The sequence below is a fragment of the Cyphomyrmex costatus genome, unplaced genomic scaffold, assembly GCF_001594065.2.
Source record: "Cyphomyrmex costatus isolate MS0001 unplaced genomic scaffold, Ccosl1.0 scaffold449, whole genome shotgun sequence".
NCBI lineage: Eukaryota > Metazoa > Arthropoda > Insecta > Hymenoptera > Formicidae > Cyphomyrmex > Cyphomyrmex costatus.
In genome coordinates, this window is record NW_017278737.1 from 45398 (window position 1) to 73291 (window position 27894).

General features: G+C 28.4%; 5 protein-coding genes across 6 annotated transcripts; 3 read left to right on the forward strand and 2 right to left on the reverse strand.

Moving 5' to 3' along the window:
• Nucleotides 1-1591: 1591 nt before the first annotated feature.
• Nucleotides 1592-5316, reverse strand: LOC108777601 (venom allergen 3). The gene is made up of 5 exons (XM_018544531.1): nt 5128-5316; nt 3518-3685; nt 2984-3065; nt 2373-2505; nt 1592-1814 (listed from the first exon to the last, which is right to left on the reverse strand). The coding sequence occupies exons 1-5, from the start codon at nt 5251-5253 to the stop codon at nt 1640-1642; spliced, it is 684 nt and encodes a 227-aa protein (XP_018400033.1). The 5' UTR covers nt 5254-5316; the 3' UTR covers nt 1592-1639.
• A 1812-nt stretch (nt 5317-7128) lies between these two features.
• On the reverse strand, nt 7129-9721 carry LOC108777600 (uncharacterized). Of its 2 annotated transcripts, none has more exons than XM_018544529.1 (2): nt 8290-9721; nt 7129-7318 (listed from the first exon to the last, which is right to left on the reverse strand). In XM_018544529.1, the coding sequence occupies exon 1, from the start codon at nt 9577-9579 to the stop codon at nt 8338-8340; it is 1242 nt and encodes a 413-aa protein (XP_018400031.1). In that variant the 5' UTR covers nt 9580-9721; the 3' UTR covers nt 7129-7318; nt 8290-8337. The 2 variants fall into 2 exon arrangements, with proteins under 2 accessions (XP_018400031.1, XP_018400032.1); XM_018544530.1 differs by having other exon boundaries at nt 7129-7397.
• A 92-nt stretch (nt 9722-9813) lies between these two features.
• On the forward strand, nt 9814-11284 carry LOC108777607 (uncharacterized). Its single transcript, XM_018544539.1, has 3 exons — nt 9814-9930; nt 10212-10555; nt 10913-11284. The coding sequence occupies exons 1-3, from the start codon at nt 9909-9911 to the stop codon at nt 11282-11284; spliced, it is 738 nt and encodes a 245-aa protein (XP_018400041.1). The 5' UTR covers nt 9814-9908.
• A 3534-nt stretch (nt 11285-14818) lies between these two features.
• LOC108777581 (uncharacterized) lies at nt 14819-16235 on the forward strand. Its single transcript, XM_018544506.1, has 3 exons — nt 14819-15015; nt 15594-15842; nt 15974-16235. Exons 1-3 carry the CDS (start codon nt 14936-14938, stop codon nt 16233-16235), a joined length of 591 nt encoding a protein of 196 aa, XP_018400008.1. The 5' UTR covers nt 14819-14935.
• Nucleotides 16236-21959: 5724 nt separating this feature from the next.
• LOC108777609 (alpha-tocopherol transfer protein-like) lies at nt 21960-24584 on the forward strand. The gene is made up of 6 exons (XM_018544542.1): nt 21960-22155; nt 22627-22786; nt 22969-23149; nt 23703-23888; nt 23971-24076; nt 24380-24584. Exons 1-6 carry the CDS (start codon nt 22017-22019, stop codon nt 24541-24543), a joined length of 936 nt encoding a protein of 311 aa, XP_018400044.1. The 5' UTR covers nt 21960-22016; the 3' UTR covers nt 24544-24584.
• Nucleotides 24585-27894: the final 3310 nt, after the last annotated feature.

The following is a 27894-nucleotide window of genomic DNA, read 5'->3' on the forward strand; positions in this document are numbered from 1 at the left end:
ATAATCAGCGCAGGTTCTTTGCTATTATAGACATTAACAATTCTTATGCGTATTTTATTGGATGCAGCAACTGTGAGTAATATTTATGTCCTGAATTTCCAATGAACTTACAATCGTTTCAATTTTCTTTAATAGCTGTTGCTCCGAGGAAATTGCTGTCAACGAATACAAATTCTTCCGCTTTCGCCGTCGCTGTTTATTCTTTTTGGTTTCTATGCGCGTCCAAACATTACCTGCGCGTTATGTTGTCCATGTCGCAGATCGCTTCCCTTGTGCAGAGATACACACTGCGGGTGGGCCTGTATGTCGGAATGTTTGCCTGCGTCATTGTTACGTGTCTGCCACTCGATACGTTTCTCCCGGAATCCGGTTTTAAAATGCGTTTAGAACCCCTAATGGGGCCAGCCACCTTTCCTCCTGCCTTACGCGAGATACCGCTTCTTCATCGGGAGAACTCTCGCATTCTCCCGTGCGAGGACGAGTGTGTTCTCGCGCTCACCGGGAAGCCACGGGCACACCCGGAGCGCCGCTGACTTTCTGATGTATGGATTGCTTGTATCCATTCGCAATTTAAAGACGATGAATACGCGCTGACGTTCCTCGTTGCGCGCACCTGAAAGCTACGAATCGTTCGCAGAATCATCACGACAGGCTGGACTACCCGCGGGGATGAGTAGTTTGTAAACGGAAAGAAGGTGCGAGTAATGTAATCCGTTAATCGAGGGGGCTGCCGGATCAGGATGCAATTCGAGCAGATGAAACATTTCAGGAGAAAAACGTTGAAAATATTACAGTTATAATATACCTATTCACATAATATACATATATATTCTTATATCAACGAAGTTGGATGCGGAATTGTGAAGCAATTTTAAATGTAATTCTTGGATTCCACATTCAAAATTTAGCTGAGTGTGGAAATCCAAAAATTGAATTTAAAGTTAATTGTTAATTTTTTAGAACTCATGAAGAAAGAGAGGGATCTTGTTCTTAAGTTTATGAAATTAATTTTAACACTATAGCTAATACTGACGTATAATGATCCCGTCCTGTCGTGCACAGAGAAGTGTTCTTTCTCTGCGCTGAAAAAATTAAAAACATGTCTGTGGACATACATGACTCAATGCAACAGAACAACTTGTTAGCCGTATTGCATTTCTATGCCGATTTAGGAAAGGATATTGACAATAATTTGAATAAATTTATGAATAAATGTATAAGCAGAAATCAATGAAAAATTTTTATACTTTTATAATTGTTAAGATTAAAGATATGTAAACTAAAATATAATCTAAAATCTATATAATAATATATTCTTCGATTTTTATTTTTATTTTGTTTAGTATAAAATGATAAAAATAATGTAAAGAAGCATTGCTTTAAATATATGTACATAAATACACATTGAAATTTATCTTAAGAGTTAATAAAAATTTATATTTTATTCATTGCACACATTTATTTTTAGATACATTACAACAGTATAAATTTCATACATTGTTATATATATTATGACAACTACAACTAATTATTTCTATTTCTACCCACAAAACACATGTATTATATGTTTTTATTTACTTTTTTATTTCCTTCCATATATCGCTATTTTTTAACTACATTTTTAATCTATCAATCGAATTTACTTTTTAATTGCATATATTTTTGAACCTTGCATATTTCCGTGTGGACCGTAGTTGCAACATAAGTTTTTCACATTCCAGCCATTTGGTTTCTTATATTGCATTTGTGCACAACCAAGACCCAATGAATTAGCCCAGATTATTTGGGTATAGTGACCTGTCTTTGTATCAAATCTACAAATAAATTATTTTATAGACGCTTTAAAAAATGTATCATCTTAGAAGTATTTTAATTAATACCATCTTATAATATTATTTACGCGCTGTTTCTTATACCTATAAATATATAGAGAAAGATTTGATAGATACCTCTAAACGACACGGTTTCGAACGAGTGTGTATTGCAAAGATTCTTGAAATCTTTATTAACATTTACTGTGGTATTCATAAATTAAGTCCGATTTAATTGATAAGAAGTAATGTCAATTGCAAATTCGATACAACGTCATTTATGGTATATCAATCGATTGATGTTTTTAATATTATTTATTTAGATAATTTAATTAATATTGATTTTATTTATAATATAAATTGATTTGTTTATTATTTTAAATATATTTCAAAAATTCTTACTGATATGAAGTATTTATATACAGATAATTTTTACATGCTTGGTGCTATTTAAAGAATAATTAATTTATACTTTATTATATTTGTCTATATGTAAAATCTTTATATATGATTAGAATATCTTACATATGATTAGAAAATTCAAATTAAAAGGATACTTACCTATATTTTTCAACTTCAGTATTATTAAAATCATTTACTTCATTGTACCACATATCAACCATACTGACCACTGTGGCTGTATTTTTTCCCGAGTAAGATGTCTGGGCCATGTTCTGACCAACTGTAAATCTATCTGTAATCGCATACATTAATTGTTAACAGATAAATCAGTTTTTTTTTTCAAAATTATTTAAATAAGATGAAAACAATTTATTTTTAATCGAAGTACATGTTAGTGATAATGTTTATACGGCAAATACATTTTTTATTTGTATAAACCGATTCAAACTTGAAACACAATCATAAACTGTTGCTGGAAATAACATTACAAATTGATTGTTAATTTAACGATAATAATAAGCATTTTAAAACACTGAAAGAACTTAGGTATGTATTGCGAAAAATATCACCTCAGCCTGAATTCGAACTTGGATCACTCTTATTATGTGCAGACATCGATCTTCTTTTTCTTATTTATTATATAATTTATTCTCTTTTATCGGTTTAAATTTTATTTATCAATGAACTATATATTTTATTATACTTTATCGTAAACATAATAAATACATTTTTACTATTATAAACATAATTTACATAAACTGGGTACTTACCTACATTTCTGCATTCGTCATGACCGAATACGCATTGATTGACCCATGTTTGGCAAATCTGCTCTAGTTCTTTATCCCAAACCTAAGAGAATTATACAGAGTATCCGGAATTTAAATGTCAAAACTTCGAGAATGTATAGATGAGGATTGATAAACTATTAATAATTATTTGGTACAGGTATGCTTGTTTTTGCTTTATTTTGAAGAAAAATCTCAAAGTATCCTAGTATATAATGAAACAAATAACAGAACTTTAGCGTATTTGTGTACATACATTATTGCCCCAATGTTTAAGAGGCTACCAAATTCCATTATCTATTCATTTTCTTAAAATTTATAGTTATAAGTTGATTGTACTTTAAAAATTCTACATTGTTATTGGAGGGTTGAATAACAATTTTACTTCTTTTTAAAAAATTTAAATTAGAATTTAATTGTTAAAAAGTAAATTAGTATATATGTATTTATTTAACATTCTTTTGTCTATTTTTTAATTTAATATGCAAGTATAATAATATATATTCTACGTCTTACCAGGTTTGGCATGCTAACCGCCTTTGGTTGCGGACCTGGTTTTCCTCTCTTTTCATTACCTGATGCAACTCTCTGTCTCAGTTCATTATGTCTATTTAATATACTCTTTTTTTCAGCATCACTAAGGCCAGGAAGAGGTGATTCTCCACATTCTTTCGCTGGTTTTGACTGCAATACGATTTTACAAAATTAACTAACATATGTATATATTCTAAATATGTACATGTATAAATCAAATTCTCTCTCATTAAAGAATTTTAACAATAAAACTTTTAAAAAGGAAAAATGTTTTTATTTAGATAAAATAAATAACTTTTTGTGTTATTATAAATGTAAATAGTAAATTTTAATTATATAATTTAACATAAACTTTATCTAATTATATTTTATTAAATTTGTAATATTTCTAAATTGAATATATGTAATACTTCTAAAAATCATTATAAATGTTTTTTTCTCAGTTTTAATATACATATACTTGACTCTCTTTCTCTCTCTTTCTCTCTCTCTCTCTCTCTCTCTCTCTCTCTCTCTCTCAAATCTAAATAAAAATATTTAATAAGTTTAAAGAAAAAACAACGATTATATTTAAAAAGAATGCACAAAAGTATTATTATATTGTACATATTTTTCCTCTCTTATCGTAAAACATTTTGTAAAACGTATAAATATAACAATTTTAATTTTTATATTATAATATTTATTACATATTATTTTATATTATGATATTTATTACGTATTATTGTATATTATATGTTTTATATTATTTATTACATTTAAAATATACTTAATTATATTTTTATTGAATATTTATCTCAATTTATCTATTTCATAACACAAATTTTGTTATGAAACACAACAGCTGTTTCTTTTTTAACTTTCGGTCTAATGTTTTTTTTCACTGCATTTTTAGTTCAACTGGGTCAATAGTGTGTGACTGTATTTTTCAAAGAATTTTTGGGCTCTAAAAAAGTTTGAAAAATTCTGGTACATTTTTTCGACATACAAGAATATAATTTTATAATGATATGACTCTCTCTCTCTCTCAAAACATTTTTTATTTTTTTGTACGTGTACGAATTTGAGGCCAAAATCGATAAAATTTGTTATTATATTAAAAAATTTGTAACTCTTATATCTACATAATTTAAATTTGAGAGAGAGAGAGAAAAAAATTTTTTATGCTATGTTTTATAGAATATTATTTTATATTTATTTGAATCTCACATCTTAATTATGTATGTACGTACATTTATCTATTTAATAATTACTGAATTAAGGAAATATTATTTCTCTTTAATATAATATTGTCATAATAATCATAAAATTCTGTATAACTATGACATTATATGCAATTTTACAAATTACAAAAAAAACATTTATAAAGAATTACTTTCCTATTATTTAATTCCTTTTTATCTTTTATATATGTATACATATATCCCACACACAAATTATATTTTAATAGTTTAATTTAAAAATGAAAAGTGTAAGATATGCGCTCTTCAAGATATATTTTTAAAATTTCATAAAGAATTTGATTGTGCTTTGATTGTAAATGTATGATATAAGACATAATTTTTTGCATTTGTGAATATATTGCTACTTACGGAATATTTGCACATAGTATGACTTCCTTTCTTGCTACATGATTTCATGTTGCAGTAATCTACTGCGGTTACGATGGTAAACACAGTAATTACGAGTATACACAGAATATTGCAGATTCCTGCCATTATTCTTTCGTCGATATTATTTTCTTGTATATGATAAAGGTACGACTTTATCGATGTCTTTCTTCAAACTACTGACGAGCTCGATAAAACGCAGCTAGAATTTATATGCGGCGCGTTATCAATTAATTCAATTTACAAAACATATTAGCTGATTAGCATTTTAGTTCATTCACATTTTGCACGAGTACAGCCATTTATTTTTTCTTTTGTTTTTATTAAAAGAACATTATCTCATTGTTTGTACACATATTAAAGAGACGTTGTCGGTATTATTGTATGCTTCATTATTTATTGAAAAATGAAATGTTAATGTATATGCTTAATATATTTCGATTGATATTAAATATTATTTTAATTTTTATGCAATCGTATAATATATGATAGTGATATCCATTTTTACTATATTTGTATAATACAAAACAGATTTTATACATTGAAAACCAGTATACGAAGAGAAAGGTTTAATTTTAATAGTGTATCTACATTTATTTGTATAATCAAAAAAAACTGTTTATTGAAAACGTACATGATTTATAAAGAGACCTCTAGGAAACTTACTTTATGAATTACAAATGTTATAAATAATATAATATTGTTATAAACTTATAAGTTACAAATATTATAAATAAATTTATAATATACGTATTTTAAAATTAAAGTTTATTTTACAGAATAAAAGAATTGCAATATATACCTAAAAGAAGACACAAATGTTTTATTGTAAAGTATTACTCAGTATACATAACAATTTATAAGAAATTGTCATACCCATGTGCAGCATTTTAATTTGCACAGCTGTGCACAAGCCATATTTACATTTGATTATGTAATAAGCAGAAAGAACTGCGTATTAATAAAGATCACTTTTACGAATAATACTAGACTATTGGACTCGCGAGAAAACTGTTAGAAGTCATTGAAAAATAAAAATCATTCAACTACATTATACTATTCGTATACTATTCGTTCCAATAGATTTTTTTTACCAAGTCCAACAATATTTTTATATAGGAACACTTACATCTAGATACATACCTTCTATCAACTAGGGATCTTCCAGAAAATTCCTACTATCAACATACTTCGTATGTACATTATATATGTATATATATATATATACAATATGCAAGTTTTTTGATTATATTTATAAAATCATATACCAAACATTTTATAATAACAAACTTTGATACTAAATATTTTCTCTCTCTCTCTCTCTCTCTCTCTCTCTCTCTCTCTCTCTCTCTCTCTCTCTCTCTCTCTCTCTTCGTATATTTTAATTTTCTATCATCACAGATAATGAAAAAAACTTTATATCAAATAAATAAAAAAGAGAAAGAGAGGGGGGAGGGGGTTATAAATAATAAAATTCAATATTATAAGTAAACAATTTAGTCAAATAGATATCTTTTTATTTTAAAATTTGATTGTTAAAACTATTGAATATTAAGAACAATATTTGAAAATATTATTAAATCGTGACATGAAAAAATGTGATCACAATGTGCTAATTGTTGAAATTATATGTGATTTTCCTGAGAACTATTCAAATTAAGAAGATCATTCAAATTTAGAAATTTAGTATATTTTACTTTCTACTTTTAGGAAACAATGCAGTATTACATATTACTTTTCTAGTCAAGACATTCACTGTACTATTAAATATACCATACAATCTATCATGGAAATCCGAGCATTAATAAATTCAAAACCATAAAAAGCCTATCAGGTGAATTGAAAAATCACGATCTGCTCAAATAAACTTCGGCTTATCATTATACGCATCAATAGAACTGGACGCTCGAAAACGGCTCGATTTCAGGTCACGCACTTTACTGAAAAACATCGTTTTTTTTTTCTTTATCCTCTTTTCTATTCTTTCGAGACTGTCGGACGTCAAAAAATGGGGGCCTTGGTGGGCGGGTGGCTATTCGAATCTTCAAGAAGAGATGAATGAAAGCCAGAAGTCCATTCACGCGCGCACCTGACTCCAAGCTCCAAATCGTGAGAATCGATCCGGAAATTTTTCAAATCTCTTTCTTTTGCGCTCTCGCCGTTGATACTCCATCTTCAGGAATACAGAATGTGATGAACAAGTAATTTTTTCAGCGACATTTCTTAAAGTGTCTCACGATTACGTTTGTGATCTATGTTATTATATAGAATTTATAATTAGAATATAAAATTATATAAAAATTAAATCTAAAAATGTAAGATTATATATATATAAATAAATATTAATATATAAACATATTAATTATATAATTAATTGCACATATAAATTTAATATTAATAAAATTGTGTTTGCATTAAATTATTAAAAAGTAGTTAATGGAAGGATGACACCAAAAAGGCTGTATTTGATATCTGTCGCATTAATTTTATGTATGGATTTACAACTTTATCATTTGGAAATTATATATCTGATTCGAGGCAAATTAAATGCACACAAAGAACTCAGAGAAGCGCTGATACCAAATTCTTAGTTTTTTATTCTTATACGTTCTGGAAATTTAATTTGCTACGCGTTAATAATTATCTGCATCATATTGAAAGCCTAAGATTAATTTTGTGAGTATAAGTATAGTAGATTTTATTCTTTTTTTTTTGAACCCATAAAATAATAATCCAATTATTTGTTTTTGCAATGTCTATAATAGAAACTGGAAATTATTTAATAATAATTCTAGTAGTAATTTTAGTAGTAAATGCAATACGTAAAAATATAATGCAACAATGTAATTCTATGTTGTTAATTGAAAATAGAAGAAAAAAAATATATTAAAACTTCTATTATAATATTTACTTTTGCAACATCAATATTTTTTTATCCTCGTGTTTTTGAATTTTTAAAAACAAAATTGGAGAAGATTTTTTTTCTTATACTTCTTGTTATCATTTTAAATATATATTTTACAAAGTATTAGTAATATTAGTGATATTATATCATTATACAAATATATTAGTGACATTATTATATATAATATTATTGAAACCATAGAAGAAATATTAAATCAAGTAAAATAGTAAAAAACTTACTTAAGTACTTAAAAGTATTTCGGAATTTTATTGTGAGATTTATATTTTTTATTCGTTATTCTCCTTGTGAGCATCAATCGTTTCGTCAATGTTATCTTTATGCTCCTCCTCATCTTTATGCTCCTTCTCATCTTTATGTTCCTCCTCATCTTTATTTTTTTCCTCATCTTTATATTCCTCCTCATATTTATGTTCCATATCAATATGACCTTCATATTCCTTGTCAATGTCGTCTTCGTGTTCCTTGTCAGTATCTTCATGTTCCTCTAATGTCTCAGGTTGAAGATCCTTCGTTTTTGTTGGTAACCATGGACGCGGTGCTCGGAACTCAAGATCGATTGTTTGTCTTTTATCGCCACTATCACAGTGCTTCTTAATTCTCAACAAGAATATATTAGGATTTTCTTCGAGATCAATTGGTCTTATCATCTTTGACCTTCTAACTTCCCTGCCGTCCATACGATAACCTGTAGAAGCACTCTTGATATCGCCTTTTACATTTGGATATAACGTGACTGTACGACATCCCGTTTCCTCGCAGGTTTTCTTAGTCGATGGTACGGGAGCATCCTCTCGAGGAGTACGACAGAGTTCTAAATTGCCATGGGCCATGTCGAACACAAAGCCGTTATTGCACTTTCCTTGGCTCAATGCCGACTCTTTTGAAACTACTTGACCAATGCATTCACACGGAGGATCGTACTCCTCTTTGATCGTCTCCTTGTGCATCCTGATGATGACGTGGTTATCGTTGATGATAGCTTCAATCTCCTTGTGCGGCTGCTCCTTTTTGACGATTTCAGACACGATTATGTCAGTTGGAGTTTGCTCGGTGTCAGACATTTGAAGGTTCTCTACCTTTGGTTTGCTTCTGCTTTTCGAAAACTGCTTGTTCATGCTTTCTTTCGATGCAGAAACTGCTGCGCTTACTAGCCTGCGTGAAGGGGTCGAATACATTCTTGATGCATTTACAGCGCAACAACAAGAATATTGTGGAAGGGCTGATGATAAGTGTACAGACGAAATTTTCTGTGAACATGACGGTATATGGAAAGAACTTTTACGATTGATGCAGCAACAAGCTTTGTTTTTAGATGTTGAATAGATATGCTTTGGTTTTTTAATAATTTTGGAATGCATACAACATTGTGCTGTTTGTTTTTGTGAATGGTGCACAGTGCCGTGTGGTTGAAAACAGCAAGGTGAACAAGGTGCTTGCAATCCTACTGGTCCAGGGCTCAGGGCAGACAGTTTTGCTAAACAGCCACAGTTATAAGTTGCCGCAATCATTCTTGCTGTTTTGCAGTGTTATGTGTGTGAATAATGGGACTTGTTACATAACATGATGGTAAATTGTTATGTAATCAATTTTAATCGAATTATCCAATTGATGACATGGTGCGAATTGATTGGAATTGATCCGAATGATGTTAGAAATCATAAATCTGCGATGTATTTGTTTTCTAACGCACAATGTGAATATGTCAAATTAAAGAATCGATTTAAAGAAACTGTACTGAATCCCAACCACAATTTTATAAAAATGAGACGTTAAATATTCAAATAATAATCTTGCTTTCAATAAACTTTACATTCCACATTTCAAATTATCCATAAAAATGCAGTTTTCTAACGATAAAGGTAAATATAAGGAAAGTCTGTTTTTATTAATTAGTTTGACATGAATTTTAATCCAAATTGTTTATACTTAAAACTTAATTTAACAACCAATGTTCTATTTTTAAGAAAATATTTATTTTTTGCTATACATAGTTATAAAATAAGTTATTAAGAAAAAAACAATATTTTTTCTCTCTTATTCATTAACATTTAATCATAAAAAAATTATACTCAATAATTTTTAAATAAAGCATAAATATTCATATTTATATTGAGATGATTTTAAATTGTTTTTTGACAAGACGTGTGCCTCTGTCCCTCAATAACCCAATCTTCTAGTCCATTATCATCTTCATCACATTCATTCGTCAAGGATGCTTGTTCAAAATATTATCAAGAAATAGGAGCTGAGATGATTAGCAATCAGCTGATTATTAGATTGGAGAAAGATAAAAATAAATCAAAAAAGAAACGGGAAGAATGGGAACCACCTTGTGACTGCGTCGAAATTCAAAGACCGACGAGCAAAACAGGCCCCAAAATAATCAATGCTGATTATGACGATCGGATTATATTTCGAGTCCACTCGGCATATCGTTTACACGAAAAGGACGATCCTTATAAATCGCAGACTGTTGCCTACAAAGTTTGTTCCGTTTAATATTCAATTTTAAAAAATTGCCATTTTCTACTAGCATAAGTAATAAGATATATAATACATTAATATTACAAAAAAATTTGAGTAAAACTTGATTATATATTGTTAATCAAAACTTATCATTGCTAATTTTGTGTATATAAATATATTTCTTTATATTTATATAATTAAGATAAACAATTTTTATATAAATTTTTACTCTATACATAAAATTTTTATTAAAAAAATATAAATATTTATTAAAAAGAGCGAATATATCAAAGGAAACAAAAATACTAAGAAAATTTACAACTTTAACGTTAACTCTATTGAAATAATATGTATGTATAATTTAAATTTTTGCAGATCGGATCATGTAAAAATGGACAACAAGACGACCATCAATGCAAGACCATCACTGTATATCCTCAATTTATTTCAGGAACACAAGAAGTGTACAGCGATCATATAAGAGAGGGCGATCAGGATATTTTTTTATTAAGAATTAAAAAGAAAGCAGAATACTCTGAACAGAAAAACAGAAACGTCGAACTTGAACTCAGAACACCTAAACCGCCGCCAATACCGGCACCGTCATCTGTACCTGCAGTTGCACCATCGCAAATTAATGACGATGTACATGTAGAAGATGAAAAGGAATCTGACGTGGTAGAGGAAAATGCACTGCCAACAAGCATAAAAGAAAAAAAACACAAACGAAAGAAAAGAGGAAAATAATTCAATAGTTTAAAAATAATTAACGTATTTGTATACACACACATATACCAGTTTATTTATAAACTCATATCACCAAATATCACACAATTCAAAAAATAAAATTAAATGTAATTTTATCAATTACGTAAATTATATATATAATTACATAAAGATTTAAGAAAAAAATACAGTTATTAATAAGTGTAAAAGATTATATTTTTTTATATTTTATATTTTATAAAGTAAAATAATTTTGTATGTCTATTATATTTATTGTTCAGTTTGCCTAATTCTTTCATGAAGAATAAGCATTTATCATTTAAATAAACTACAGCTAGAATAAATAAAAAAAATATTTGTAGCAGTAAAGGATTAAATAGATCTGAACATTCTTCCAGGAGTTCAAAGAATATGAATATGATGAATTCGGATTAAATCTGTCGGTAACCGTTGATAGCATTCGAAGGAAAAAGTTGGACTTTGTTTGCTATTATGCAGATAGAATCTTCAATGGAATGCACATTGTATGACTAATACGAAATTCAGTTTGCGTCCAGCTTATTTATCGTTTGACCGAGTAGCCGTGCAAAATTGCTTCGTTATGGTTGACCAGAAGTTCTCGTTCTTGACTCGTTTCTTTTCAATTTTTCCTTGACTATCCATACAAAGGGTCTGATGACAGTCAATGACACAGCATGCCACTGCCACTGGAGGCCGCATTGTTAAAGCCTCTATTATCATAATTGCTTACTAACTTCTTCATCTGCTTCGCTGAGTTATAAGTGAACGAACTGTCAAAGAATATGACGAATAATATTGTCGCATATCAGAGAGAGAGATATATTAAAATTAATAACTTTGTTTCTCTGTTCTCTGTCACTTCAATCAAAAATATGCTAAAGCGAATTATCTTTGCACATTCTTTTCACGTAAATACATAATAAAAGCATATATTACTCAAGCAGAATAACAAATCATAGTAACGTCAAAATAAATCGTCAAAATAACTTATTGAAAAATGACTTATATGATAATATTGTAATTATTTTGGAGCTGATGTCATTTTGATGCTATAATGACTTGTGCTTTACTCTTGAATATCTATTCCTTCCTGTTATATCTCTGCTTAATATAAACTCATAGATTTTGATCTTCGAATAAAAAATTAATCGATTGTATTATTAAATAATAATACAATATAGATATACTGAGTTTAGTCGTTCTCTTTAAAAAAATGATTTAGAAGGTACTCTCGAAACATCTTAAACTGTCCTCATATTTTCTCGGCATTGTCACCGATTTTCTCGAGGTCGTCACAGCCGGCGAATCCCGCGAGCGTCGTCCGCGACATCGTCGACCGTGGTGTCTATCCGACGTGTAAAGTTAAACTTACAAAAGAGGAGAATGGATGTCGCGATTATCGGCGTGTAGGAGGAAAGGGGGGGATTTACAATATACGCGGGGATGTGGGAGTAAGAAAATGCGAGGGCGGTTTCGTAATTGTGAATGGCGTGGGAGTTCATAAAGGTGTCGTTCGCATTCTGTGTGGTCGCGTTTAAGGTGACAATGGCGTTGACCAATAAATTAGGACGCCACGAGGAAAGAGCGCGCTCTCGATGCACACCGAGAGAAACGGTGTGACGATCACGGTCACGACGGTGAGTGAAAAGCTACTCGTTTTTCCTAAGCCGTGACGGGCTAAAGAGGAGCCTGCGGTTGCTGATGAATGGAGCGACAAGTGACCGCGATATTATACGGGGGACGGCTGTCTGCGAGCTAAGGAGAGGATCTCGACGCGCGAGAACCGACGTCTTCGGGATGAAAGAACTACGATAATTCATGGACCACTTGTGAAAAACGCGTAAAATCGAGATATTTTTTCGCACGCCTGGGTACAAACAGAATTGAGCACTTATAAAGGAGCTGGTAGCATCTCGATTAAAGAAAACTCTCGTGCTGCAAACGTAGATATCATTCAGATAAATGTTCGTTAAGAAAATAGTGATTGATAGAATGATCTCTTTTTGAAATAACTTCTTTTGAACAGTTATTTTTTTTTTTCTAGTTACTTCTCTTAATTAAATTTCCTTGTACTCATTTCTATCAATATAATATCTTTTCTTTTAATTCCTAAACCTAGAGGAAACAAAAAGTAAGTTAATCAAGATGAAAATATTAACTTAAAAATAAATATTAGTTAAGTTATTACTTTTTTAAATAATGGAAATATTTTCTGGAAATATTAACATCACTGTTAACAAATCATTACAGTTATAAATTACAATTAAAAGTCACATACATAGAAATTAGTAGAATAATTTAACACACAGTATAAACAAAATTAATCTGCAAGGTTTATTTTTTAATTATAATAAAAAAATGATAACGTAGAAAGTATTCTTGTTTTCTTTTTTTTTTTACAAATCAGCAAATTATTTTTAGTTTGGTATAATTTTCTCGTTTTCCGTTGATAATATTAATTGTCGCAAGCAGTAAAGGAATAAATAAATCAACAGGCACGTTCGCCGCGGGCGATTATTCAGGGTGGTCCACCGATTGTGGCATCGGAAACTGCAGCTAAAGCTGCTTGATCCGTGAACGAAAGATAGGGGGGAAAGCCGTAATATCATCATTATATTACGTCATACAGATGCGCAGATCAGGGGATCTCGAGACCGCCGTTTTTATATTGCGGTTACTGCACTATTGTGTGCTCTGATGTCCACAAAGGGCCCCAGAAGAACCCCTGCGGAGAGAAGGTCTACAGTATAGCAGGGTTACTGATTGGCTGGTTTTCCTGTCAACAGTTATGATAATCTGTACATACTTCCTATATATTTTCCCTTTCCGATCACCTGTCGATTCTGCGAAGGTGTTCCTGCAGAAATTGAAAAATATCTCGCACGAGTAGGTCGATCATTAACTTCAACCCAAAGAATACATTAGTCAAGAAAAAATCAAAATAATTTTATTTTCACGTCATGAAAAAGAATAAAACTAGATATTAAATTGTATCTATTGAACCATAGATTGTGACCATAGTCTGTTTAACTATAACGGAAATAGACAAGGTGAATATGTATACATGGTGGAAGGAAGTCAGGTGTGCTCGTTATCAGGACAAATTCAATTCATACGGCTCTGCGCAAATTACACAATTGCGGCCATTCAAACATTTGTACCCTAGTAATTTTTTGAAATCTGCCCTAAAAGTAAGCGACTTTTATTTTTCTACGATATAAAACGTATAAAATGTAAAAAAATGTTTTATATTTTACTCTTAACTTTAAAATTAAATTTATATTATTTATAATATATAATAATATATCATAATTATAAAATTAGTTTATTTATCAATATATGTATAGGCAAATATTTTATGTTTTATTTGTAAATTTTAATTAGTATGAAAAGTCAATAGTATATATGATAAATTTAATATATTTCTGCTGCGTATTAACATTTTAGCTCACTCTGAACATAGTGTAATTAAAAACATTGGATACAATAAAATTGACATAAATAGTTGTCGTTATTGAAAGTGGATATGTATTAATTGTCTATTTGTCATCCCTAAATACAATTTTGTAAAAAATTATTAGTAATTTTTACTTTAATGTAGAAAGACAGCGAGCAATAAATCGTTTATATGAGGGAAAATGTTGGCAAGTCATGCTGGAATCACTAATAGTCTTGACAGTGCTGAATTGCATTTTTATGTTCAGTTCCACAGTTACAACCTGCGCATTATGGTAATTATTACTAACCGCTTTTTTTGTTACAATTTTGCGTAATTATTGTAAATTGTAATATTGATTTTCACGGCGCTATTTAAGGAATACTAGTGTCTGTAATATCCGCAATGATAAACGCGCACTTCTTTTTCTTTTTTATTTTACTTATACCGAATAAAAAATCCTTTTTTAGAATAAAAGAAAAAACGTAAATAGCTGTGAGAAAACCATAAACCTATATAAAAAATCCTAAAAAATTGTAAATTACAGTTTCCTGTTACCACAAAGATAATTTCTGCACATAATATATAGTTTCTTACATTTAAATAATATGTAAGTTAATATAATGAGACCTTGAAATTATGATTTTGAAATTTACAAGAAAAATAGATAAAAAAGCACGATCTAACCTTGTTTTTATGCGATATACAGTAGAATATAGTAAAGCAAGAAATGTATATAATGTTTTATTTAAGTAGAATTAAATATTTATTTTATTGACATTGATAAACTTTTACTATTGTGTATATGTGTTGGCATCTCTTTAAATACATATCAAAATTATATGTGCTATCAATAATTTTGTTGTACATTAGGTGGCAATATCAAAGTCATCGTTGCTGTCCCAGAAAAACTACTACTCAACAAAAATTTGATTCAAAAAGATCGAAGGACTATGCTTTACAAACTGCCAAAAAGTCAAGGAAATCAGATTTTGACGGCTATGCTAAAATTGTTAGCAAATCTGGTATAAATGGAAGCAAGCACAGAAGTAAAAGAAGTCAGAAGAACACTTCTAAAGATCTGGGATATCAAAGGAGAAGCAAACAGAAAATATCATTCACGTAAAAAAATTGTTTTCTATATTATATTCTTTTTTATTTTCCTATTTTTATGTTGCAATTATTTATTAAACAATACGGTTTTTAATATTAATTTACAATTTATTATTGTGTATATTGAATATGCGTTTTAGAGATGGACTGGAAGTAAGACAGTTCGACGAAAGGGCCAAAATGTCAGAGGCTTCTCAAACGATAAATGATACAAAATCGACAGTCGTAATGGAATTTTCAACAGTCCAAAAAGTTATGCAGATTGTCGACAACGATCCTGATATTAATACAATGAGAGCTCCTTTCAAAGAAATTGTCATTCAAAAAGATACTGCGGATAAGAAATACGATAATAATGTCGAACAAAATTTCGAGGCTAACATAGCTACTAGTGTCTCTTAAATTATTATAACAGATTAATAAATTAACGATATAAACTTATTATACAGATTGTAAATTCTAAGATAAAGATTAAAAACAGAAAGTTTATAAATATAAATCAAGATTATACTGCTAACAAAATGCCTAAACATTTCAAATTTTTTTATTTTATTTGTTTTATTCAAGTTTATTTTAAAGAAAACATATATATGTATGTGGACAAATAGTTCTTAGATCTCCAATGGAATACACACACACAATGTAAAATTCTCGATCTTTATACGTGTAATTTGGATTTTCGAACTTGAGTGCAAATTTTTATATTGTTTCGTACTGCATAAAAGTCTGAAAAAATTCCTACGTATACTCGTACTTGTGATAATTTTAACGAGTTTATCCTCTTTAAATTTCGTAAAGTGAAATCTCTTTTGAAGAGACTGAAAATTGAACCAGTCTTGAAAAAAGAATAAAAGTACTACCATTCTCGTTCAAGAGGTAGACTTTCACTCTTTTATCAAGATTGGCTTAATTTTCAGTCTCTTTGAGAAAGATAATTTCATTCCACGAGATTTAAAGGGTATATGTATTATCATAGAAGTTAGATTATATTCTACTTATTCTTTTGTATATTTATCTATTAGAATTCATACAATATAAAAATCAATTGTTCCTTTATTTAAAGTTTTACATTGTAGAGAATTAATGAATACAAGCGATTTTGAAAATAATAGATGTACATTTTTTTACTTAACCATATGGTTTTATTGCTAGAAGAATTGTGTTCTCATATTCTTCATTTAATGTTTTTACTTCATTATTACATTTCACTTTTATTTTTAATTCTTGGTGCTGCTAGTTTTTACCTCAAAATCTTTTACAAACACGATATTCGTTTCTGTCTGTTTTTAAATTTGCATTTGTGCTATTCCTCTTGTTTAAAGAATCATTCAACTTGTAACTATTCGAATTTAGTTCAGCTTGTCTGTTACATATCTGCGACGTTTCCCTATTTCTTTCCGTACACCGATGCATGTTCCGACAATCTCCTGATTGAGCGCATATTTTTTTTCTATGGTATGATCGACATTTTTGTTGATTTTTACGATTATATTCAAAACAAGAATCCTTGAATCTCCGTCGTGCATGATCTGAGTCAGTTCTTACGTATCTCGGAAAATCGTGCGAACGTACTCTTCGATGTTCCTGCATCGGTTTTCTACGTACGCAACATTCACTCGAATCAACTCTTCTAAGGTTCTTTGAGAATCTCGGAAAACTAAAAAAAAAGGAATAATATAACTGAAGAAATACACATAACAAACATAGATACTTCGACACACTCTTATCGTTTGTAACCCATTATTTTTATAGGTTCGTACCATACCGAAAAGAGGATACACCAGATGCATGTTATACAAGCGCTGTTGCATATGGTAATACAGTCCACCATTTCGCGAGAAACTTCGCATTTTGTGATAACGTTTACACGTTCATATCCCAATTGATCAATTAGATTTTTTTAGATTTAATAATAAGGTTTTATGTGTTAATAGTGTATCAACAACGCAAATTATTAGAGTATATATATATACAATAACAATATAGTAACATATATAGTAACGATTAACACACATGAAGTATAAGCCTATCAAGCCTATCAGACTTCTGCCAACTGTAACACCATGCATGGTGAATTTGGTTTCACCATTTACAACACTAGAAATATGATGTAATTTTGTGGTCCAATTTCACCATAGAAAGATGGAGCTGAAAAAAAAAAGATGAGGAAAAATAGAGGAAGATAGAACTAAAACTTTTGTTGATTTTATGTCACATCGCGAAAGGTAATTTAGTATCACTATAATTTTTAAGTGCAATCGTTGATTTCCAAATAAATCTGGAATGTTAAAGATTATTGCGTTATGCGGCTGTTTGTGTTTGATAAACTTTTGTGCTTCAAATGTGAATTTAACCTGGCTATTCTTGCATTCCTTCAATGTAATTTGCTAATTTTTAATAGAAAGCTATAGAATTTAGAACACTGAGTAATATAATAAATTATATCGAGCTAGGTTTTTCATGTTAATCTTTAAAATTTTCTTGTGGAAATTTGTAATTTTGTGTAAATATTTTCATAACCAGATGTGCATCAATTACCTTAATTATGCAAGCTGCGCTGGTTATTGGAAAGTTTATAAACACGGTACAAATATACAATTATATTAATAACTTTGTTATACTTCTGGTTCACTTTGCGAACCGCAGTTATAAAGTGATGAAAAGTAATACATGATATAACGAAAATAAAGAATAAGTAAGAGTCAAATTTAAAATTTTAAGTATGTGTAATATGAAATGTTTAATCTTAAATATGTATAAACATTTAAGATTAATATATAAATATTAAACGTTTTATATTATAGATGTTTAAATTTGATTTTTATTTGCTCTTTACTTTCGTTATATTATTTATTCTTAACAAAAGTTATATAACTTTATTTATGAAAACTAATAATAATAATTAAATAACGTCTTAAATATTAATTTTTTTCAGTAATTTGCTTTTAAAATTTAGATCTCTGTTGATTTTGCGATTTCTGTCTTATTACACTAATGATATTTTAATGATTGTTTAATGCTTTTCAAAGAGTTTTCCAAACTGTATTATCTTCTTACGAGATCAATAATAATTATAACCTACTAATTTGTAAGCTGACTCGTAAGCTGATCACATCAGCGAAATTTTGTAATAAAAACATCGAGACAGATATGATATTTTGCATTCTTTTTATTTAATTACGCATATGTTCGATATTATAAGCCTGTATGCGTGAATATTCTTCATATGCGGTATGTTATATATGTATGTGTGTGTGTACAATGTCTGAATGGTGGGGAACTTGGTGTACAACTAACACGCGGAGGAGAGGAATCGTTTTACCTCGAGCAGGTAGAAATCCTGAGCGACAGGAACCGCGGAAGGTACTTCTTCATTCGTCGAGTTGGCCTCCGTAATGCAACATGCATGATTTTTGCATCATGTCTGTGTGATATTTCGCTATCTATTGCAAGGTAAGTGTCGTAATATCTAAGATCGATCTTTGAAATATGCTTTCTTTTAGTCTAGATATAAACAATCAGCAAAATACAAAATTACAAATACTTATGCCGAATTCATAAAATTGCTTTTTCTTAATTGTTCAATAAAACCTACTTTTTAAGAAAAGATTATTAAAAAAAGTAAAATTGTATATACCTCTTATCTTGAAAGTTTAATCTGATGTTGGAGTCGATTTAATTTTTTATTTAATTAAATTTTTTAATTTAAATTTAATTTTATTGAAAAAAACGCGGTAATAAATATGTTTAATTCCTCCTTTTTTTATGAATGTTGTTTGTAATAACAACAGATAATTGTCGTAAACTAATCAATATTCAATGAGTTGATCGGTTTAAAAAAATGCGCTTTCAAAATTTGGTAATAATTTGAAATAAGTTTAATTATTCATCACACTTATTCATTCAAAAAAAGGAAAATGCACGATCATTCATCTTTTATCTTCATTTTATAATTGTATCTTTTGTCTAATGCAGTTATTCCTATATTATCTCATATTTATTTCTTCTCGAGATTATCTATCATTATTCTATCTTCTGCAGCATAAAATTCCTCTCATACATATGTATATATCATCCACTCCATAATATTTTCGCCGATTTATCAGCAATATTACTTGCAGTAAGTAAGCTGATAAACGTGATATAATTATATAAAAATTGGATTATATAAAGTTGCAACTTAAAATTGCTTGCAAATTATTTAGAGTTTAAATTATAAATATATAATGTTTGCATTTCAACACTTTATGAAGGTTATTATAATTATTAAAAAGATAAAAATTAATTAGTCGGTTATGCTCATATCACACCCTTTCTTTTCGCAAGCCAAATTATAATAATGAAAATTTGTTAATTGTTAAAAACTATGAAATATTTGAACCGTTGTAAGTTTTGCTCTGTTGTCTATATAACATGTAAAGTATAACAAACATTTAAATTTAAAAACAAAAATTTATATTAAAAACTTAAGAATTGAAAGTTTAATCTGGTGTGTTGGTGTTAATTTAATTTTTTATTTAATTCAATTTTTTAATTTAAATTTAATTTTATTGAAAAAACGCGGTAATGTGTGTAAATTCCCTTTTCTTTAATGAATGTTATTTGCGATAACAACGAAGAATTGTCGTAAACTAATCAGTATTCAATGAATTGATCGGTTCAAAAAAAATGCGCGTTCAAAATTTGGTAATAATTTGAAATGAGGTCGCCTTGAGATCGAATTCATGTCACGTACGCACTCTCCTTTGCGTTTCTCTTGCCCACCACGTGGCGTGTGCAATATTATTTCCGATTACTTCTTCACTTTCGTTCGTTAAGTACATATTTTAAAGAGATAAATATCGTTTACGCATAGCGTCGAGGCTGAACGGAAATGTCTTTACAGCAGTAAATAAATTACTGTATGATATATGAAAGATGCGCACAATTATCTGAATAATACGGCTAAATCATGTAAACAATGACGATTTCTGCAGAAATACGTGTAAATTAATAATACTAGTACAAAAACAGTAGAAAAGCCGCAAATGATATTTAAATTATATATATACGTTTTTGACATTCTATTTAAGACTTCAAAATTTTTTGACGTCTTTGCTACAAAATTTCGTTTATCATGGTATTTGCAATTTGTGATCAAATATTTGTTCGTTAAAATGAGAAAATCAAACTGCTAAAACGTATGACCTAGTGTCTCTTGTTTACCTGTTCTGATAGAAAATGTGTGAAAGTAAATGATAGATGTAATCTTGCATCATGTAGCAAACATCAATAATTTAAAAAAAATTGTAGATTTTTTTTTAAATAAACAACACTTGCAACAAGTTTATTATTTTAGTATTCAATATGTGTCGTAAATTTTGCTAAAATGTTGAAATAATTGCTAAATTATAACTCTAAGTATAAATTGTGAAAATTTTATATTAAATAACAAAACAATATTGTAATAATAATAAAAATAAAATAAATAAAAATAACATGTGACTGAAAAATAAATCAAATTTAAGTAAAAAATGTCTATATGAGTATTCGCGGTATGTAAATAATAGAGTTATAAGATAATAAAACATAATTTTTTTTAACAATTAAAATGTACTTATTAACAAAATTATCTGCAAACATTTTAACTCTGGATTTAAAACCTCCTTAATCTCAATGTAGAAATGAAGTACAAATTATTGAATTATAATAATGATAATAATAATAAATGAAATTATTATTAAAATTTCAGTTATTTGTGCTTAATTCCTACACAGAGAAGGACTTAATTTAGACTAGAGTCAAAATGTTGGCACAGTTAACTTTGTTGATTATATTTCAATTGTTTGCAAAAATAATATTTTTCCAACATAAATCTCCCGAAGACATTTTAAAGATGTTCTAGTGAATGTCTTGTATGTTCTAGGGACGTTCTTCGGACGTTTTTCGGTGTTAAAGTGTGTTGTGATTATATCAGTTATGTATCAATAAACTAGTGTGGAGGATCTCTCTTATTTTTTTTATTATACTTACCTATATTTAATAAAAATAAATACTTATATTAATAAAAATAAATCTGTGTGATTTTCTCTCATTACAGTAACAATCATATTATCAGAATTATTCTTCTCTTGCACTAAATTTTGCAATCTTCGCATCTGTGGTTAGACAACAATATCGATTCAGTGGTTGTCTCAGAAAATCATGACGTTGTTACCACCTACGCCGGCGCAACAGAAACGTATAGACAAGGAACTTCCATCTGATCCGGAAATGAGAAAACAAGATATCAGAGCGCTTCGAGAATGGCTTTCGAAACAATCACATTTGCCGAATCACATAGGTTTGTTCGTAATCACATTGATAAAATAACATATTATTTTATTTAATGAAGGAGTATAATTTCAAATCAAATAATATAATTATAATACATATATAAAATATTGAAAAGTATTTAATCTAAATGTGTCTAAACAAAGAAACAAACCCAAACATTTGTCTTGTCAATTTGGATGAGCTATAATATAACATAAATTAAGAGACACGTACTTTTTTATAAATACTTTTATGTATATTAAAATGATAAAAAACATAATTTGCAAAAATTGACTTTTATGTTTTTAAGCGTGTAATATCAAAACAAGAGGGAATAACATAAGGTACATATAAAAGTATTTTAAACAAAACATGTAGTGTTTCAAAAATACTTTATACTTTATAATATATTTAAATTTTTTAAAAATGTTATATATTTTTTTTACTTTTGACTAACCATGAGAATGTGACCTTTATACACATCTTTTGTTTATTACAGATGACAACAAACTGGAGAGATTTCTTTTCAATTGCAAGAACAGCATTGAGAGGTGTAAATTAATCTTGGAAAGATACTACACCGTCCGAACATCTTTGCCAGAATTTTTCGCCGCTCGCGATCCGTCGTCTCAAGATATTCGAGGCTCTTACAATATTACGTAAATAAACCTTAAATTTCTAGTACTCGAAACTTCTTCAGTATAACGTAAATAAATTTTAGATTTTTTTCATAAAATACAATAGACTAAAAAAGAAAGTAACTGATTTTAAGCTAACAAATCGAAGTCTCGACTTTTACTGTTTCATATGTTTCTATAGTATAAACAAACATTTTTATTAGAGACTACTTTACCTTGCCATCATTAACTGAGGAAGGGTACCGTGCCACCATCTTTCGATTACGTGACACCGATATGGAGAAGTTTTCGTTTCAAGCAATAGTGAAACGTGTCTTAATGATACTTGATGCACGTTTGATGGAAGAATTCTGTTTGTCCAATATTATGATCATAGATCTTCAGGTATGATACTGCGCTAGTGTTTTTACTTCAACACTCTTTTTTATTGTACTTTGTATCTTATTATCATTCTTACACTCTTAGAATCATAATAATACCATAATTTATCTGAGACATATATCTTAATAAATCTTCGGCATTATCTCAAAAAGTTCAAATTTTGTTAAAGCGAATGTGAAATATTGTTTTAATATGTGCATTTTTTTTACGATATAACATACTTATGTGATACTTTAAGAACTGTATATACAGAGGGTTGGGTGTAAAGCTGTGGGATAGAATATGGAAAGTTGCACTTAAGCGCGAAGTACATTGAGTGCACTCTCGTCTAGTTATGTCGCTGTTACTTCAAAAATAAATAAATTTGTGCATAGCTTTATTAACGAAATCTAGTAAGTAAAAATTAGATGATGTAAATTTATTAAGCAAAACTTCATTTTTTAAATTTTATACTCCTATTCTCACTTTTGTCTTAAAAAAATGTGAATTATTCTTAAATTGTTTACCAATGATTATCAATATTAAAAATTTATTTAAAAATAAATTTGTTTTTTAGGGATTTAGTATGGCGCACTTTGCAAAATTCACTCCTACACAATCTATCGTAAGGCGAGCAATGTTGGCGGTGCAAGATAGTATGCCTTTCCGATTGTCTCGTATTTACTTTCTTCACGCACCATCGTTTGTCACTAGTTTAATCAATGTATTTTATCCACTTTTAAAAGAAAAATTGACTCAAAAGGTGAGGTCAAAGGTTAAAAGTAACCATTAGGTAAATAAGATTTAGGAACAAAAAATACATATAAGAATATTTTTCATTGCAGTTTCACATTTTTAACGGTGGTCCGGAAGAATTATATGCTTACATAAACAAAGATGTATTACCTAATGAATGGGGTGGCAAAGCAGGCACTTTTAAAGAATTAAATGGTAAATATACATAATTCTTTAACTTTTTTATACTTTAAATAATATTAATTTTACCTTTTTTTACAAAAGCGTTTCTGCTTTATATGTTGTTTATAAATAAAAATATATTTATAAACACACACACACACAAAATCTTTGTTAGTTAAGCTTTTGTCATATACGTACATACATATAATTTCATAAAATTATAAAAATAGTTTTTAGGATTATTTGATATATATATATATATACATATATGTGTATATATATATATATACATATATATATATATATAATAATATTACTTATTTCTTTTATACATAGATGCATGGCAAGAAAAAATTGAAAAAAATAGAGAATGGTTTCTACGGGATGAAAAGTTGAGTCGTACGAATGAGAATGCTCGTTTACTAAAATTGAAATCGTCCTGTCTAGTAATGGACATCGAAGGAATTCAAGGTTCATTTCGAAAATTGAATATAGATTAATAATATTCTTATAAAAATTATTTTTTTCTTGCATTACTAAACCGAAGTTCATTGAGCCATAACTTCTTAATCTGATTAAAATTGCAAATTACAATTAACAGATAATTTTAACTAACCAATGAATAAAATTTAGTTTAATAAAATTATACGATTTTTTAATTAGTAATGACTTTAAATTTTTTAAAATAAAATGTATATACATCATACGTAGAATTAAGTGTACTTTTGGAATAAAAAAAATAACTTGTTATTTAAAATATATAAAAAAATGACTAATCTTTTATTTAAAAGTACATTTATGATATTTGTTAGTTAGAAACAAAATTTGCAGAACATTTAATATAGTTTTATTTTCAGTTATCAAATTTTGTATATATAATTTAAATTTACATCAGTTTATTATCCAATGAACAAAAAAGCTTTTCTCGTTATTTCATAATACGAGTCTACAGATAGCGCCACTTATTCTATGCTTATCGCGTTGTAAAAGCGTATTTCTTAAAAACATATTTTTAAATTATTTTCATTTTTATTTCAGCTTTAATAATATTTATCAAATAATTTAAAATATGGTGTAATAAATATCTTTGCACATGTTCCTTATTAGTTGTTTAAAGTACATGTAGTAACAAAATAAGAAAGATGAAATTTTTAATAAATACAATATTTTGTGCTTAGAAAATATTTTAAAAAATCAATACATATAAAATATGAATAAAAAACTGTTTTTTGAAAGCAATTTTACGATAATTTTGACACACACTTTGTCTTATATGAAAAAAGATGTAAGTATGAAACGGAGAGAAAAGAAATTACGCAATTATATGCAAAAACTTTAATTGTTGAGTAACATTTAAAAAAGTTGAGCGCTATAATTTGCATGACCTAGATACGGTTATCGATGTAATAGTGGGCGTCTAATCGCCTTGTACTAGCCTGTCAGCTAAATCAATTTATTCCGGCTTATTTTATGCAACGTAAGATAGATCATAAAACGCATTTATCATAAGCTATCTGTGAATTATGTTACTTTTATATATGTCCAACAGTATAATAACATTAAGTAATATAAACATGTTTACATATTCCGACCCAGCAGATTTATTTTTAAGTTGTGTGAATCAATATATATGTACACACAAGTTCAGAGAGATAAAATGCGATTTACTAATATTATTCATCATTAAACATTTCTATTTACAATACTAGTTTACTATAATCATATATATATGATATAAACTTTTAATTTTATAATCAGGGGAGTTAATGAGAAAATTTTTATATATACATATATTTTATATTATATTATATTTTTATAAGTGTTTTCTAAACAGTATTTTATGTTATATTTTTATGAATATTTTTTAACCAGTTTATTTAAGTAAATTTAAACAATTAAATTTACAAGTTGCAGTTTGACATCAATTTATTCGTTTAATTTATATGTTTAATCTTCAAATCTTTATTATGAAAAATGAATATCTACTTTAAAAAAATGATTTTTTAATGTCGCTCATTTACATTTAAATGGTAAAATTTCTTAAATATGGAGTTTAAACAGATTGAAAAACGGAGTACAAAAGTTTCATTATAACCTTATTAAAATGTAAATTTACTTTAACACACTCGATTATAGAATTTTATAAGAAATTTGGTTGCTTATTTAGTAGGCGAATTGTTTACAATATATCATATTATTTACAAGCCAATTAATTATTATTCACGATACAAATTAAACAAAGATAAAGGAATACATAAGCAAAAAAATAATTCCAACGTTTAAAATATCATTTACTCGTACTCAATGTTTTTTAATTAATCTTCTAGACTTATTTATACTGCAGTTATCGACTTTATGTCTAATACTGACGCCTACTTCATAGAGAAAACATAAAAACGATATTTTCATGTATCGTAAAAATATTTTCTAAGAGATAACTATTATTAATGTTTCTTCAGATGATATCAAATAGAAATGCAAATTTCGAATAATAAAAAAGTCGTTGTACAAATAATACAAGGCGAAATACCGCAGTAAGCTAAAACGACGTCTGATGGTAACTTTATGACTGCCGCAATGCACAACGTTGTCTTCTTTCGTCCTCGCTTAACTAACTTAATAAGCTAATGATGCTTGCGACTTGATGCATCGAATAATGCCTCTGTTGAATCTATTTTGATTGATGCCGAATACGGCGTTAGGGACGTTTGTTTGTCGCTCGTATTGTCGAAGAGCGCGAATCGCAGACTACGTGTCATAATTTTTTCCACGGTTTGCTATTTGAATATATTGTAAAAAAAAGTTTAATTTTGAGATATTAAAATGTTTTATTCTTGTCTGCGTTTTTTGAACACTTAAAGATATTTTAGGTTTAAACTTTTTCAATAAATAAAACACTACGTGTCTGGATTTAAATTCAAGTACATAGAGTTTTTTGTTCATTCAAAATATTTAAAACTAAAATATCTTTATATAAGTGTTTAAAAAACAGAGACAAAAATAGAACACTTTAATATTTTAAAATTAAAGACTTTTTTTTTAAGCGTAGTTGTGTTTTTCATTTTGCTCGCTGGATATCTCATTGTCAGCAATGTAATATTTGTCGCTAGTTTAAAACACAATAACAGATAGTCGAGGAATGCGAAATGCATGTACTTTGTTTACACGTATCATTTACATGTTCCATTGTTGATTTCCTTTGTTTAACCACTTGGTGTCTATTTCCAGCTTCTTCCTATCACTTTTTTATCTCGATACATCGCAAAATACAAAGTGCGCATTAAAATGTTATCGGATATAATTTTTAAAGTGATTTTGCGCGAAAATTTATGCTTTATTAGCTCTTCTACTTTGTTACGTTGTTACATCACGAATGATGCATTCATTGTTTATAATGCGACTGATAACGTCATTCGATGATAAATAATTGTTCTATGTACGGCTCAAGTTTTGATTCACCTCGTGAGTGCTCTGCATATCTAAAGAATCTTAAGCAACGCAATAAAGGCTGCTCAAGTTGCCTCGCACGTAAATAAAACGCATACGCATACTGACAGGCGAGTGTTTATTGCTCGAGGAAATTGCCTTCGCGATATGAAATATCGCTACATGGTGATAGGAAAATGACATTAAAAATTAGCAACTTTTTGAAAGAGCATTTTTTAAATTCGGAATGGAGCAATGTTTTTGTTAAAATAGTAGTTTTTAAATAGAATATACATAATTTTATTTTCTTTCCAAGTTACATTTTCAATTACATTCCAGTAAACATCAAGTAACATAATTTATACTTAACAATATATAAATTTATAATAATATAAGTTCATATATAACATATTTGCAATGTTATG

Coding starts and splice junctions, on each gene's coding strand:
- LOC108777600 (XM_018544529.1), bottom strand. CDS start 9,579: ATGATTGCGGCAACTTATAACTGTGGCTGTTTAGCAAAACTGTCTGCC.
- LOC108777607 (XM_018544539.1), top strand. CDS start 9,909: ATGCAGTTTTCTAACGATAAAG. Junction 9,931..10,211: donor GCAGTTTTCTAACGATAAAG/GTAAATATAAGG, acceptor TTTTTTGACAAG/ACGTGTGCCTCTGTCCCTCA. Junction 10,556..10,912: donor CGCAGACTGTTGCCTACAAA/GTTTGTTCCGTT, acceptor AAATTTTTGCAG/ATCGGATCATGTAAAAATGG.
- LOC108777609 (XM_018544542.1), top strand. CDS start 22,017: ATGACGTTGTTACCACCTACGCCGGCGCAACAGAAACGTATAGACAAG. Junction 22,156..22,626: donor ACATTTGCCGAATCACATAG/GTTTGTTCGTAA, acceptor TGTTTATTACAG/ATGACAACAAACTGGAGAGA. Junction 23,150..23,702: donor TTATGATCATAGATCTTCAG/GTATGATACTGC, acceptor TTTGTTTTTTAG/GGATTTAGTATGGCGCACTT.
- LOC108777581 (XM_018544506.1), top strand. CDS start 14,936: ATGCTGGAATCACTAATAGTCTTGACAGTGCTGAATTGCATTTTTATG. Junction 15,016..15,593: donor GTTACAACCTGCGCATTATG/GTAATTATTACT, acceptor GTTGTACATTAG/GTGGCAATATCAAAGTCATC. Junction 15,843..15,973: donor AAACAGAAAATATCATTCAC/GTAAAAAAATTG, acceptor TATGCGTTTTAG/AGATGGACTGGAAGTAAGAC.
- LOC108777601 (XM_018544531.1), bottom strand. CDS start 5,253: ATGGCAGGAATCTGCAATATTCTGTGTATACTCGTAATTACTGTGTTT. Junction 3,686..5,127: donor ATACTATGTGCAAATATTCC/GTAAGTAGCAAT, acceptor ATCGTATTGCAG/TCAAAACCAGCGAAAGAATG. Junction 3,066..3,517: donor CGGTTAGCATGCCAAACCTG/GTAAGACGTAGA, acceptor TAATTCTCTTAG/GTTTGGGATAAAGAACTAGA.